General features: G+C 41.2%; 1 protein-coding gene across 1 annotated transcript; it reads right to left on the reverse strand.

The window, feature by feature from the left end:
* Positions 1-410: 410 nt before the first annotated feature.
* On the reverse strand, positions 411-13985 carry myoc (myocilin). The gene is made up of 5 exons (XM_062038867.1): positions 13386-13985; positions 6493-6558; positions 6336-6419; positions 3731-3942; positions 411-1755 (listed from the first exon to the last, which is right to left on the reverse strand). Exons 1-5 carry the CDS (start codon positions 13819-13821, stop codon positions 1174-1176), a joined length of 1380 nt encoding a protein of 459 aa, XP_061894851.1. The 5' UTR covers positions 13822-13985; the 3' UTR covers positions 411-1173.
* Between the last annotated feature and the right edge of the window lie 2161 nt (positions 13986-16146).

Genomic DNA, 16146 nt, shown 5'->3' on the forward strand with positions numbered 1-16146 from the left:
GAAGGAGTAGTCGACAGAAAAATAGGTGAAAAAAGGGTTTGAAAAAAAACGGGAATTCTGGGAATTTTTTTGACCTTGGAAAAATGATAGTTTAATGTGCAGGATAAGTGGAATATGTTGAAGGTTGAATGGTTTGAATCAGTTGAAAAATTTGGAAATATTGGAAGTTTGAAAAATGGCCAATTCATTTTAAATTGGAAAAAATGTCCCGGAAAACCTGGAATTCTGGGAAATCCGGGAATTTGTCAAGGGAAAGCCCGCGATTACCGAATAGGCTGAATAATTGGAACGGTTGGAATCGTATGAAAAATGTGGAAGGTAGAGTGCGCCGAAATCTGGAGAAGAAGAAGAATAAATAGATGAATTTTGGTGTAGAAAACCATACAATTAGTCTTAATCAAAAGCACTGGGTCGTTAAACATGATTTTATTTGAAAAACAGTGTACATTAGTTGAATGCAGTATTCAAATACATGCAATATGATGGTGTCAGCAGGAAGAGAGCATAATAACCTGGTGTGGAGTGTTTTATGAATTCTGATATGCGATTATGCGTCAACTAGTTCACACATTGTACTTTCTATATTTATATACTCACAAATATGCCGTTTCAATTGGCAAGGGAGCGTGCACATTCAGCGGCTATGTCCACAAGTACACGGGTATTATTAATATGTTTGTTGTGCGTGCCAAAGCAACAGTTGGTGGGGCCATTTTAACCAATAGGAAGCCGGAAGAAAGTTATTTCCGGAAAAGGCGGGAAATGAGAACCATAAGTCATGTGGTCTGATAGTAATATCACACTTAAAAACACAAGTTTGCAACAATTCAAGAACACACTGGGGACAAGATAAAGAAATATATTTTTGGGAAGAACTTCATGACTGTTTGTGTGCAAAATGCATTAAAAAAGAAATACCCGTGGTTATGGGGACATGGCATATATCTTCACAAAAAAACAACGAAAACAAACATCGAACTCAAAGGCGGTACAAAAATAATTCCTCTGCAGCAAGTTAGAGGGTCTACATCGCCCCCTTATGGTTGCTGCTCTTACGCATGGATACTGTTGGCCTTCAGCCACCACGCACCCTAAATAAAGCTCTGAGTCTTTGAAGCGACACCAGGCGAGCCAAAGTCACTTCTCTGGGGGAGGTTCGGCAGGGGACGGGCCTCAGGCGGCCACGGGACGCCCCAGCCGCAGGCCGTAGGAGATTATGTGGAAGTTGTCCCAAGCGTACAGCTTCTTCTGGGCCGGGTTGTAGTCGATCATGCTGTTGTAGCGGTACTTATTCCTGAAGGGGATGGCCAACGCCGTGCCTTGGCTCGTCTCGGTGTCGTACATGTAATTGACGGTGGTGTTGGGCGCCGTGTAGCTGGCCACTGTGTACAGTCGCCCGCAGATAATGAAGGCGTTGGCCACCGAGTTCTTCCTGAAGTTGGTCTCCCAGCTCTTCTTCACCTCCAGGCTGTGGGGGTCCAGCTGCGACAGCACGATGGCGCCCTTGGCCTTGCTGGTGGAGTAGATGGCCCAAAGGCCCTGTTCGTCCACGGAGAGGTCGATGTCGGTGTAGCCACCCCACGAGTAAGGGAACTGGCCGTGGAAGCCGGCATGCGGGAGGTCCCGGCGGGCTGCCACACTCTCGGACGCTAGGTCGAAGCGGATGAGGGTGCGACTGCGGCGTCTCTGGTAGTACAGGGAGCCTCGGTACAGGGCGGCGCCCGTACTCTCCATTGGTTCCGGCAGCAGCAGAACCTGTCCGGAAGAATTATCAGATCCACATTTTCTTGGAAGAACACCTTATTTCTGTAAATATTGGGGATCAAGGCCTTATTTTACTACACAGGTTATTTAAACATATTTAAACTCTGGCCTGCTCAGTGGCCTTGTGGTTAGAGTGTCCACCCTGAGATCAGTAGGTTGTGAGTTCAAACCCTGGCCGAGTCATACCTAAGACTATAAAAATAGGACCCATTACCGCCCTTACTCAGCATCTAGGGTTGGAATTGGGGGTTAAATCACCAAAATGATTCCCGAGTGTGGCTGTTGCTCGCTGCTCCCCTCACCTCCCAGGGGGTGGAACAAGGGGATGGGTCAAATGCAGAGAGTAATTTCACCACACCTGGTGTGTGTGTGTGTGTGTGTGTGTGTGTGTGTGTGTGTGTGTGTGTGTGTGTGTGTGTGTGTGTGTGTGTGTGTGTGTGTGTGTGTGTGTGTGTGTGACTATCAGTGGTACTTTAACTTTACCTTTTAAACAAGGCCTCATTTTGAGATAGGGCTTTGACTTTTTGCTCTTAAGTGCCACCCTAGTAGCTCCCTGGACCTCTTTCAGAGATGTGTGAAAATGGAAAAAGATGAAGAATATAACATATTTTTTATTTTAATATATATTCTGTAGGAAAACAAACATGACACAAACCTTCCTATTTGTTAGAAATCCCACTGTTTATGTTATACATGCTTCACTGATGAGAGTATTTGGCAAGCACCGTTTTGTCCTACTAATTTCAGCGATCCTTGAACTCATCGTAGTTTGTTTACATGTGCAACTTTCTCTGACGCTGCCACAGAAAGACGCGTTTTATGCCACTCCTTCTTTGTCTCATTTTGTCCACCGAACGTTTTATGCTGTGCGTGAATGCACAAAGGTGAGCTTTGTTGATTTTATTGATTTGCTGGAGTGCTTTTCAGGCATATTTGGTCACTGCAAGCTAATTGATGCTAACATGCTATTTAGGCTAGCTGCATGTGCATATTGCATCATTATGACTCGTTTGTAGGTATATTTGAGCTCGTTTAATTTCCTTTACTTATGTCCTCGGTTTATTTAATTTATATTTGCATGTCTCATGACACATTATCTGTATGTAATATTGGCTGCATTTCTCATAGTTATTTACCCAGCTTGCAAAGATTGTAATAAATCCATTAGAAGAAGACAGCCTGCTGTTTCCTTAAACCTGGACACTTAAACTTTGGCCATTCTGAGCCAGTAATTTTTAGAAGTTATCTCATCCTGTGAGAAGCCTCCATTTGATTCCTATGTTGCAAAAATGTGTAGAATAAAAATGAAAATACGAAGATTTGCGTCAGCCTTTGATAGTAGGCTATTATAGACACTTACATCATGTGTTGCCTTTATTATAACAATATATTATTATTACATTTTTTGCGGCTCCAGACAGATTTTTTTATTTATTTTTGGTCCAATATGGCTCTGTCGACATTTTGGGTTGCCGACCCCTGGTATAGTCTATAGCAGTGGTTCTTAACCTGGGTTCGATCGAACCCTAGGGGTTCGGCGAGTTGGCCTCAGGGGTTCGGCGGAGCCTCCGCCGCGGAGGTCAAGACACACCCGACTCATGGTGTAAATAAAAACTTCTCCCTATCGGCGTATTATGGATATCCCCAAACAATGTTCCCTCTAATTTTCCATCTGATTTGCAGGTGTGTCATTTGTTGTGAGTTCATGCACTGTGTTGGTTTTGTTCATGCACGGTTCATTTTGTGCACCAGTAAAAAAAATATATAACTCTGTCTTGAATATGAAAAAAAAAACTTTTTTTTTCACGAAAGAAGGGTTCGGTGAATGCGCATATGAAACTGGTGGGGTTCGCTACCTCCAACAAGGTTAAGAACCACTGATCTATAGATATAATTGCAAGGCCGAGGCATAATTTAGAGCACAGTTGACTATTTATTTGAGGAAATATGGTACTGTGACACTCACCTTGGAGGGGAAGCCCCGAGAGAGCTGCTCCATGTCCTCGTACCCAAACATCTGCTTGACGTCAGAGCCGATGGTGTCGATGCGCCACACCATTTCTTGCCCATACGGGGTCACCGCCTCGGGGTCTTGCATCCAGACGCCATATTTTCCTGCGATACTTTCGGCTTTCCTGTGAGTGACTGGCTCAGCCACTGACACCAGCACGCCACAACCTGAAGAAGAAGACGGGAGGGAGTTTCTTAGAAGAGTTTCTAACTGAACTCGACCTAGAAAAACAGCCTGTGCTCAAAAGTGAAGGTGTTTTTCTCGCCTCCTGAAAACACACCCGCGGTCTCGGGTGTAAGATTTGGGAGTTTGGTGGGAATTTGTCTATGTCGTCAAAGTCATCGGAGTGAGACATCCTGTTGCCATGGCGCACTAGCCTGGTATTCGCACCCCCTAATGCTGCAGTATTAATAGCAGTATTTGCTTTGAGACTGTCACCATGGGGGTGTTTTTTGTTATTGGGGGTGGGGTCAGTGTCATGTTTGCGGGTCAGACGGGTGGAAGCAGAGGAAGATGTGAGAGACGTCATCATCAAAGCGCTGCCACTTTGTGTTCTTTACCTAGTGTGTAGTTTTTGGACTGGTTCCTTTCTAGCTCTACTCATTTATCCAAACAAGAAAGCACTTAACTTCATTTCAAGAGCGTGTTGAGGTCAGTCCTTGTTGTTGCATGTAATGATTGACATGTAGACTGACCAATGACTAGAGTGATAGAGCTGCATTTGGACCAGATAGCTGTGCTTTGTGTGAGTGACTACTTACCGGGAGTTACTAGTTAGGTCAGTCATTGGTAGGCTGACCAAAGTCCAAAAGAAATGAGAGATTGTAACTATGCTTTGTGTAATGATTGACATGTGGACTGACCAGTGACTGGACAAAATGAGTAGACAGTCCAGCAAAATATACTTATAGATTGACCATTGACTGAGACATTCACACAAGGGTATGTGTTAGGGATGGGTACTGTTCACATTTGAACTGATACGTTACAGATTCCTGGTACCTGGGAATCGATACTGTACCGTTTTTCGGGACTTTTGTGTGTAAATAAATACTAATTGTTTTTGATAAGAAAATCACATTTTTTATTGCAACATTTAAAAATTGGCTTATTATAATAACTTCTGTCCACTTGTTTTATTTTGTTTCATTATCACATTTCTTATCTCATTTGCATGTTTGACACTTAAGTTGCAACTGCAGTTCCAAGTCCAAGACGTTAGCAGTAGTGTATCATTTACATCAGGGGTGTCAAACTCATTTTAGATTGGGGCCACATGGAGAAAAATCTACTCCCAAGTGGGCCGGACAGGTAAAATCACGGCACGATAATGTAAAAATAAAGACAACTTCAGATTATTTTCTTTGTTTAAAAATAGAACAAGCACATTCTGTAATTGTACAAATCATAATGTTGTTGTTTTTTTTTACACTTACCTGTTGCGGTTAATAGTATTCTATCTTTATTTGTCGTTATTTATATTTTCTGAATAAATTATGTGATAATGTTCATCAGTCAACTCATTGGTGTTCATTTTCAATCTATCAAGATAAACAAATTGTATCAAAATCAAATTACAGAATATTATTCATGTAGTTTGATCATTTTCCTCGACTGATGCACTAACATCATGTGGTTTATTTTGTAGATATGTAGCATCATCTACAAAGATACAAAGAATTGCTATTGCGATATCTAGTGGACACATTTAGAACAGCAGTTTCTTTCATAAAAACTCATCCCGCGGGCCGGATAACACCTGTTCGCGGGCCTGATCCGGCCCTCGGGCCGTACGTTTGACACCCCTGATTTATGGTGTGTTGGTCATTGCGGGCTTTGCTGTCTGTTGCGCCGTACAAAGTGTTAATACTGTAAGTATTGTACTAGTTACGCACCAGCTGTTTGATTGTAACGTGCATCTTAGTTGTAGTTTTCACGTACACATTTGAAGGCATTGAAATTAAAAAGTTAAAATCGCTAATGCTAATCAGTAGAATGTCCTTAGCAAAGCTAATGCATTTTTGGAATAGTGGAGACTTACTTAACTTACGTTGGGGCGTTTTTTTAAATCAGTTTCTTTGTTGACATTGAAAATTGCAACATTACCGAGAGGTAGTTTGCTTCCGGAATGATTGCCAAGAGCACTTCAACCGGCTGTGACGTGAGGCGCAACTCCGGTACCGAAACATAACACCATTGGATTTTATCTGAATCGGTGCCCAGTAGGACCGGCGGAATTTGGTCGGTGCCAAAAAAGTTCCAGATCCGATACCTATCTACTGCGAATAGTAATTGACAAGTAGACTGATCAAGTTACCAACCAATCAAATGTTTGTTTTAGAGCAGGCTACTTCCTGATTTATAGAACAATGACCATTTATCAAACCAGACTTGCACCAAAATGTATATTTTTGGCTGCGGTACTAAGGTTTACCTTCATTGGGAATGGCTCTTTCCCAGCTCTAACTACTCGTCCAAAAACACAATTGACTTTTAGCTCCAACTAAACAGTGTTTATGTTGCGTAATTCATTTTTCAGATAAGAATCCAGTTTTCCAACCTGTGTAGGCCTCGGGAGCGGGGACCTCGGTCACCTCGGCTTTGAGCTCCTGGAAGCCAGCGTGTCCCTGCTGCCACGTTGAGTCTGCCACAAAAAACAGTTGTAAGCGTCATGTTGAGCTTTTTGTGATGGTGTAACGTGACCGCCGTGGACTCACCTCTCAAACTGCTGCTGTCTCCCTGCCTGTTGGGATGCGCCAACAAGTGAGACATGGGGTTCGAACCTGGAGACACAAAGAAGTTTATCCAAGGGCTCGTTTCCGTTTACATTGGGGTTACAGCTGTCGATTATTTTAGTAGTTGAGTAATCTATCGATTAGTTTGTTCGGTTAATAGAGTAATCAGATAAAACACACTTTAATAACCTCAATGTGTATTTTAGGGAAAATAGTTAAAATGCAAATATTTTTCTGCTTGCCATAACCCTCACTACCTTCTATTTACTTTCGTTTACCTTCTATTTACCTTCGTGTACCTTTCATTTACCTTATTTTAGCTTCTATTTACGTTCTTGTACCTTTTATTTTACCTTCTACTTATATTCCTTTACCTTCTATTTACGTTTTATTTACCTAATTTTACCTTCTATTTACCTTCGTGTACCTTTCATTTACATTATTTTCAATCAGTCAATCAATCAATCAATCAATGTTTATTTATATAGCCCTAAATCACAAGTGTCTCAAAGGGCTGCACAAGCCACAACGACATCCTCGGTTCAGATCCCACATCAGGGCAAGGAAAAACTCAACCCAGTGGGATAACAATGACAAACCTTGGAGAGGACCGCAGATGTGGGTGACCCCCCTCCCCCCCGCCCCCTTTAGCTTCTATTTACTTTCCTGTACCTTTTATTTACCTAATTGTACCTTCTATTTACCTTTGTGTACCTTTCATTTACCTTATTTTTGCTTCTATTTACCTTCTTGTACCTTTTATTTATATTCCTTTACTTTCTATTTACCTAATTTTATCTTCTATTCACCTTCCTTTACCTTTTTATTGACCTATTTTTACCTTCTATTTATCTTCTCTTATTTTACCTTTTAATTTACCTTCTTCTACTTTCTGTTGAACTTGATTTACCTTCTTTTACCTTCCTTTTTCTTCCATTTAGTTTGTTTTATCTTCTATTTACCTTTTTTTTACCTTCAATTTACTTTGATTACCTTGTACCTTCTTATATCATATTTTACCTTTTATTTAACTTGTTTTACTTTCTTTTACATTTTATTTACCTACTATTTAGATTCTACCTTCTTTAACGATCTTCTATTTAACTTGTTTTACCTTATTTCATGCAGTCCGGATTTTATAAATGTTTATTAGTTACACTCATTCGATGATCAATCACAGCAACAGAATATCAATTAAGCTTTTTTCTAATCGAATTAATCAATTACAATGTTTAATTAATTGTTCCAGCCCTCGTCAACACACACCAGTGGTGTCTATACCTTTTCCGAACCGTGGCCTTGATACCGAAGTACGTACCAAACCGAGAGCAGCCCTTCTACATAGCTATGGACTTACCATGAATATGGGAAGTAATAGGGATTTATTGTATAATATCTTTAAATAGAATAAGCTATTTTTTTAACAAGTTAACTAAGTTAATAGGTAAATAAATATATATGATCAGATTATTAACAGTATTTCAACTTAGGGGGGGCGTGACAAAATGTAAAAATGACTGTCCCCCAGGGGGGCATGACAGACCACACAGCAAGTATTTAATGACAGGAAGTGTTATTTGTGTCTGATATATTTGAGGTTGTTAGCAGACAAAGTACACACACGAATAAAAGTGTATTTGTGAGGGCGCGTGACAGCAATGACAGCAGGAAAGGGACACCCGCTGAACGCATTCCCAGCTGCTGTGGAGACAGCCAGTCGGAAGATGACGTGACACGCTCATGGCACCCGTGTGGCGCCCCCACACTGTCCGCTTGGTTGGCCCGCACCTTCACGCCGTCCTCTTTGAAATTGTCTAGTTTTGTACGCTGCGCCACACGAAAACAACGTCTGGCAAAGCCAAACGCACGTTGCAGGCTGCCGTTCTGCACGTGCGGTGTCCGAATGGCACAAACAAAGAGGTTTAATGATGCGGAACACCTTTTTTTTTTTAATGATTTGCATGTGGAAGCAAGTGCTGATGGAGTCATGCAAACAAAAAATGATGACGGGACACGGAAAGAAGTCACATGGGGTCAGCAAGAGTACAAAAAACAGAAGGCAGGCCCCGAGGTTAATGGATGTAGCCGTTTATCATAATTTCAGGTAAACAGCCCTGTTCAATTCCCCAATGTGTGAACACACTCCAGATGTGCCCCCATCTTGGTTTAGAATCACCAAAGGTTTTCATTGGGTCTTAAACCTTCTACTAAACCCGCCTCCATCAGCCTTTTTAGGCTTGGACAGACCTCAGTCTGTGATGTTGATGTTGTGGCTTAAATTAAGTTGATCATATTTAGTGTTTCAATGAAGACTCTGCAATGACTACATGAGGTGTAAACATCCACATGTAGACTTGACCATAAACTGCAATACTTGTGAGGGATATTATGACCAGTCACAGGCTGTGTGCCACATGTAGACTGACCAATGATTGCATAAAGTGCAGACCCATCACTGTGCTGTGTAAAAATAGATGTGTAGACTGACCAATAACGGCATACATTGCAAAAAATAATGACCAATCACTCTTCTGTGTGCCATGACTAACTCATAACTGTATAAAGTGCAAACTAGTCACTTTGCTGTGTGCCATTACTGACATGTAGACTTACCAATGACTGTATAAAGTGCAGCCTAGTCACTTTTCTGTAAAAACCGACATGTAGACTGACCAATGACTATAAAAGGTGCAGAATAGTCACTTTGCTTTGTGCCATTACTTACATGTAGACTGACCAATGACTCTATAAAGTGCAGGCCAGTCACTTTTCTGTAAAAACCGACATGTAGACTGACCAATGACTATAAAAAGTGCAGACTAGTCACTTTGCTGTAAAAAAATGACATGGAGACTGACCAATGACGATATAAAGTGCAGACTGGTCGCTTTGCTGTGTGCCATTACTTACATGTAGACTGACCAATGACTGTATAAAGTGCAGACTAGTCACTTTTCTGTAAAAACCGACATGTAGACTGACCAATGACTGTATAACGTGCAGACTAGTCACTTTGCTGTAAAAACTGACATGTAGACTGACCAATGACGGTATAAGGTGCAGACTAGTCACTTTTCTGTAAAAACTGACATTTAGACTGACCAATGACTGTAAAAAGTGCAGACTAGTAACTTTGCTGTGTGCCATTACTTACATGTAAACTAACCAATGACTGTATAAGGTGCAGACTAGTCACTGTTCTGTAAAAACTAAAATTTAGACTGACCAATGACTGTAAAAAGTGCAGACTAGTCACTTTTCTTTGTGCCATTACTTACATGTAGACTGACCAATGACTATAAAGTGCAGGCTAGTCACTTTTCTGTAAAAACCGACATGTAGACTGACCAATGACTAAAAAGTGCAGACTAGTCACTTTGCTGTAAAAAATGACATGGAGACTGACCAATGACGATATAAAGTGCAGACTGGTCGCTTTGCTGTGTGCCATTACTTACATGTAGACTGACCAATGACTGTATAAAGTGCAGACTAGTCACTTTTCTGTAAAAACCGACATGTAGACTGACCAATGACTGTATAACGTGCAGACTAGTCACTTTGCTGTAAAAACTGACATGTAGACTTAGACTGACCAATGACTGTATAACGTGCAGACTAGTCACTTTGCTGTAAAAACTGACATGTAGACTTAGACTGACCAATGACGGTATAAGGTGCAGACTAGTCACTTTTCTGTAAAAACTGACATTTAGACTGACCAATGACTGTAAAAAGTGCAGACTAGTAACTTTGCTGTGTGCCATTACTTACATGTAAACTAACCAATGACTGTATAAGGTGCAGACTAGTCACTGTTCTGTAAAAACTAAAATTTAGACTGACCAATGACTGTAAAAAGTGCAGACTAGTCACTTTTCTTTGTGCCATTACTTACATGTAGACTGACCAATGACTGTATAAAGTGCAGGCTAGTCACTTTGCTGTAAAAAATGACATGGAGACTGACCAATGACGATATAAAGTGCAGACTAGTCACTTTGCTGTAAAAAATGACATGGAGACTGACCAATGACGATATAAAGTGCAGACTGGTCGCTTTGCTGTGTGCCATTACTTACATGTAGACTGACCAATGACTGTAAAAAGTGCAGACTGGTCACTTTGCTGTGTGCCATTACTAACATGTAGACTGACCAATGACTGCATAAAGTGCAGGCCAGTCAATTTTCTGTAAAAACCGACATGTGGACTGACCAATGACGGTATAAGGTGCAGACTAGTCACTTTTCTGTAAAAACTGACATTTAGACTGACCAATGACTGTAAAAAAGTGCAGACTAGTCACTTTGCTGTGTGCCATTACTTACATGTAGACTGACCAATGACTGTATAAGGTGCAGACTGGTCACTTTTCTGTAAAAACGGACTTTCAGACTGACCAATGACTGTAAAAAGTGCAGACTAGTCACTTTGCTGTGTGCCATTACTTACATGTAGACTGACCAATGACTGTATAAGGTCCAGACTAGTCACTTTTCTGTAAAAACTGGCATGAAGGCGGACCAATGACTGTATCAAGTGCAGACTAGTCAAATGTATACATATTGCATCATTATGCCTCATTTGTAGGTATATTTGAGCTCATTTAATTTCCTTTACTTATGTCCTCTGTGTATTTAATTTATATTTGCATGTCTCATGACACATTATCTGTGTGTAATATTGGCTGCATTTGTGATAGTTGTTTGTGTGCCATGTTGTTCCAGACCACTGCAAACATTACCTAGCTTGCCAAAGATTGTAATAAACCGATTAAAACAAGACAGCCTTAACTTGGAAACACACAACTATAACTTTGGCCATTAATTTCCAGGAGTTATCGCACCTTCTGAGTAGCCTCTGATTTACTAATGGTTTCTAATGTTGTAAAAATGTGTAGAATAAATATTAAATTTCAACATTTCTGTCAACGTAGATTTGCTTCAGCCCGTGACACATAGTCATTTTGATAGTAGGCTAATATAGACACTTACATCATGTCTTGCCTTCATTATAACACTTATATACATACGGCTTTTCATTTTTTGCGGCTCCAGACAGATTTGTTTTTTATATTTTTGGTCTCTTTCAGCGTTTTGTGTTGCCGACCCCTGACCTAAATGACGACTCGTCAACTCATCGCCAATGACCGCGCAGGAAGGCGGGACTCCAACAGAAACCCTAGTCAATCGGTGCAGACTGAGTTAACTGAATTTGTGTATTAAGTGGGCAGAGTTGTGTGGTTGCAGCGAGATGCGTGTGATGCATTTTACATGTGCTTCAACCTGCAGGTGTAAACACCAGGAAGGATTTATGACTGCAAGAGAAGGTCTTTTGGGGGTGCTTACCAGCCGAGCAGGGAAGGTTAATTAGATGAATGTTTAGCATCTGCAGACACAATCATGCAGCTTAACATTCTTGGCTCGTACATGTCTCCTCCATGTATGGCGTGGACTCCGCCCCCCCGCCCCCACCTGCCGTCATTAAAAGACTGCGCTCGGGACCTTTACTTCCAGGTCACATTTCAAGCGCATCCCCCCTCATTCCTAACCAAGCACTTTGCACCCTGCTCGCCATGTGGAAGGGAAGCCCCCCCGTCATCAAGACTCATAAATAGTCTGCGACCTGACCTTCGTGTGTGTGTGTTTGGACCCAAACGTCCGCCATTGCTCTCTCTCTGTTGAGTGCTAGCAGGACATGTCATGCTTGCACAGGAGTTGTGTGTTGTGAGTGATGTTCCACACATAGACGACACGTGTCATCACTTCTTTCCAAAACCTACCAATGACCTCTGAATCTGTCATCACCAGAGGAGGACTGCGCATTTTTGTGTGCATCACATCACTGCATTTTAAGGAAAACAATGATTGCTACGTCATACTGACTCAAGCCTTTTAATTAAGCAAGGATCCATGTTAGGTCACTTCAGTGGGTGTTCAACAGGGACAACTATGACGCGCAGGAAAAACATTTGAATTATATGTGTGATTAAAGAAATACATGTATGTAATAAAAAGCAATTTTATATCATCAGTAGAATAGTAATGAATACATAAATAATTAAAATAGCAGCTCTGTAGTTATGAAAACATTTAAGCAAAAAAAATAAGCATGTTGCTAAAAAAAAAAAGAAGTGTTAAATAAATAATGATAAATGGGTTATACTTGTATAGCGCTTTTCTACCTTCAAGGTACTCAAAGCGCTTTGACAGTATTTCCACATTCACCCATTCACACACACATTCACACACTGATGGAGGGAGCTGCCATGCAAGGCGCTACCAGCACCCATCAGGGGCAAGGGTGAAGTGTCTTGCCCAAGGACACAACGGACGTGACTAGGATGGTAGAAGGCGGGGATTGAACCCCAGTAACCAGCTACCCTCCGATTGCTGGCACGGCCACTCTACCAAAAATATGTTAAATATATATCTTAAAAAGTTGAGGAATTAATTTTTCCAATTTAGGTGACCATACCTTTTTAAAAAATCTATTATTATATTTTTTTATTTAATAATTCATTAAAAATCGATATGTTTCCTACGTAAAATAGAATAGAATTATATATGCATAAAACCTTTTTTTACATTTTATTTGGCTTTTTTAAATATATTTTATTAATAATTCATATTGAGCTTTTTTTATCAGTATATTTTTATTACCAAATAAAATACTGTATAAATTATTTATAGATAAAACCTAATGACAAAAAAAGTAGTTTCTTTTGTAAGTCCAAGCCAATAAAATGTGCTTTTTGGCTGAGCCTTTAATAAGCATTAACTGACCTGAGATCTGTTTTGAAGACCCACTCAGGTTGCCTTACTGATATTGATAACTTGCCACCACACTGACCATATTGTTGTGTTTCTTACCTCCAGGCCTTGGCGGGACCATGGGGGTCTGGGGTGGGCAGGGTTTGTTCCTCAGCCTCTCCATCTCCCTCTGCGTGTCCTCCAGGCGTCGCTGAAGACCCCCCAGTTCCCTCTCGAGGCGTTCCTTCTCCCCCTGCAGCAGGTTCCTCTCCCCCATCGCGCGGGTCAGCGCCTCCTGAAGGTGGGACTGGCTCCGGCCTCCATCCTGCGGGGTGCCGCCGGGGAGCCTGGACACCAGGGTCTCCAGCAGGGAGAGTCTGGCCTTCAGGCCCTCCACCTCGGGGCTTCCAGTCTGCGGGCAGCTGGCCTCAGTGGGGCTGGCCACCGTGAAGGTGTACTGGCATCGCCCGCTGCGGTCGTTCCCTCTCCACAGAGCGGCGCGGTCCTGAGCGTCCCCTCGGGCCAGAAACCCCACAAGGCAGAGCAAGAGGAACATGATGGAGGTAAGGAAGTCGGCTTTTTTGGGGGGAACTTCAGGTGCTTTTAAATCCCAAATGCAGGTTGTCTTCAGCTCTGGGATTGTCTTTCCTGCAAGTCGCTTACACTGACCTCTCCCCGAAGTCCTCACTGATATTTATACAACCTGGAGGGCTTGCGAGGAAGGAGGGAAAGAGTGAAAGAGGTGTAAAGGAGGGAGGGAGTGGAGAAAGCTGGATTTACGTAGGAAGAGGAGGGGGGGATGCTTTTCCAGCACTTTCTATTTTTAATGCCTCAATAACCCAAACAACTTTTTTTATTTTCCTGTCTTTTATTTCATATCCTCATTCTCATGCCTTCCAGGGAGTTTAAATGAGGTTTATCGCTGACAAGGAAGTTGGTATACGGTTACCTCCTGAAAGGGGGGGGGTGTCCCCTTTCATCAGGCCCCAGGGGCGGCAGTCGGAAGGGTTGGGGGGTTACCACGAGTCAACCGATGACACCTCCAGGTGGTCACAGCGCCAACTTAAAATACCAATCTACTTAGAATACATTGTATGGACAAATAATGACCAACTAAATGAATAAATGAGTAAGTAGAGTGTACAACTGGGGTGAATACAAATACAACAACATAGCATAACCCTACCCTGAGATCTTGCAACAATGCCGCCTAGTGGCTGCAAGAAAAAACCTCGCTTTTCATAGGCCCCACTCTTCGTAAGAAAACAGAGGTACTGGTGTAATGAAATTCTTGATGTTTTGAGGCTGAATTATATCGTCATCTTTAACTTTGAGCACTTTAATATTACATTTTACTTTAAAGCAGGGCTGTGCTAAGTGCACCTAATTTTTAACCCAGAGCTTTCTTTTATCAGCATATCGTCTTGGTAAAACGAATCCATCATTAAAAATAAATATTATTAGATATTACACTCGTTTTCTTTGACACCTGTAACGCAAAGCTAAGATATATTCTTGACATTGCTTAGTATATATATATATATGTATGTATGTATAAAACCCAAAACCAGTGAAGTTGGCACGTTGTGTAAATGGTAAATAAAAACAGAATACAATGATTTACAAATCCTTGTCAACCTATATTCAATTGAATAGACTGCAAAGACAAGATATTTAATGTTCGAACTGAGAAACTTAACTTAAAATTTAATGGCAGCAACACTGCAAAAAAGTTGGCACAGGGGCCTTTTTACCACTTTGTTGCATGGCCTTTCCTTTTAACAACACTCAGTAAACGTTTGGGAACTGAGGAGACACATTTTTGAAGTTTTTCATGTGGAATTATTTCCCATTCTTGCTTGAAGTACAGCTTAAGTTGTTCAACAGTTGTTGGTACTTTAGGCTTCATAATGCGCCACACATTTTCAATGGGACACAGGTCTGGACTACAGGCAGGCCAGTCTAGTATCCGCACTCTTTTACTACGAAGCCACGCTATTGTAGCACGTGCAGAATGTGGCTTGGTATTTGTCTTGCTGAAATAAGCAGGGGCATCCATGAAAAAGATGTTGCTTGGATGGCAACATATGTTGCTCCAAAACCTGTATGTACCTTTCAGCATTAATGGGGCCTTCACAGATGTGTAAGTTACCCATGCCTTGGGCACTATTACACCCCCATACCATCACAGATGCTGGCTTTTGAACTTTGCGCCTATAACAGTCCGGATGGTTCTTTTCCTCTTTGGTCCGGAGGACACAACGTTCACATATCCAAAAAAACAATTTGAAATGTGGACTCGTCAGACCACAGAACACTTTTCCACTTTGCATCAGTCCATCTTAGATGAGCTCGGGCCCAGCGAATCCACCGGCGTTTCTGGGTGTTGTTGATAAATGGCTTTGGCTTTGCATAGTAGAGATTAATCGAAGCAGCAGAATATTAATCGAAGCTTTTTTCCAATGGATTTAAATAATTTAATCGATTGCATAAGTGGTGTTTAGTTAGGCACCCGTGTCTGAAAGGGTACTCATTAAAATACTTCTATTAAAATGTATATATTAATCACATTTTAGGATTCAAATTAATCATAATAAATCCATTAATCATGGATTAATCATAATTAATCACGCGCTTACATAATTAAAATTTTCTAAAGAAAAGATCTCAATATTTGTACACAAATGCACAAAATTTTATTGTCAGAATGTCATCCAGGAATGCTTTTCCACATTTTATGTGAATTTATTTGCACAAAACTTGGTAACAGTTTTATATAAAGTTCTTTCAAGCTGTATTTTGGGGTGAAACTTGCCAGCGAGTACAACAATCCAAGTCTCCTCACTAATTTTTGTACTGATGTATACATTGATTGGTTAAG

The sequence above is a fragment of the Entelurus aequoreus genome, linkage group LG27, assembly GCF_033978785.1.
Source record: "Entelurus aequoreus isolate RoL-2023_Sb linkage group LG27, RoL_Eaeq_v1.1, whole genome shotgun sequence".
Taxonomy (NCBI): Eukaryota; Metazoa; Chordata; class Actinopteri; order Syngnathiformes; family Syngnathidae; genus Entelurus; species Entelurus aequoreus.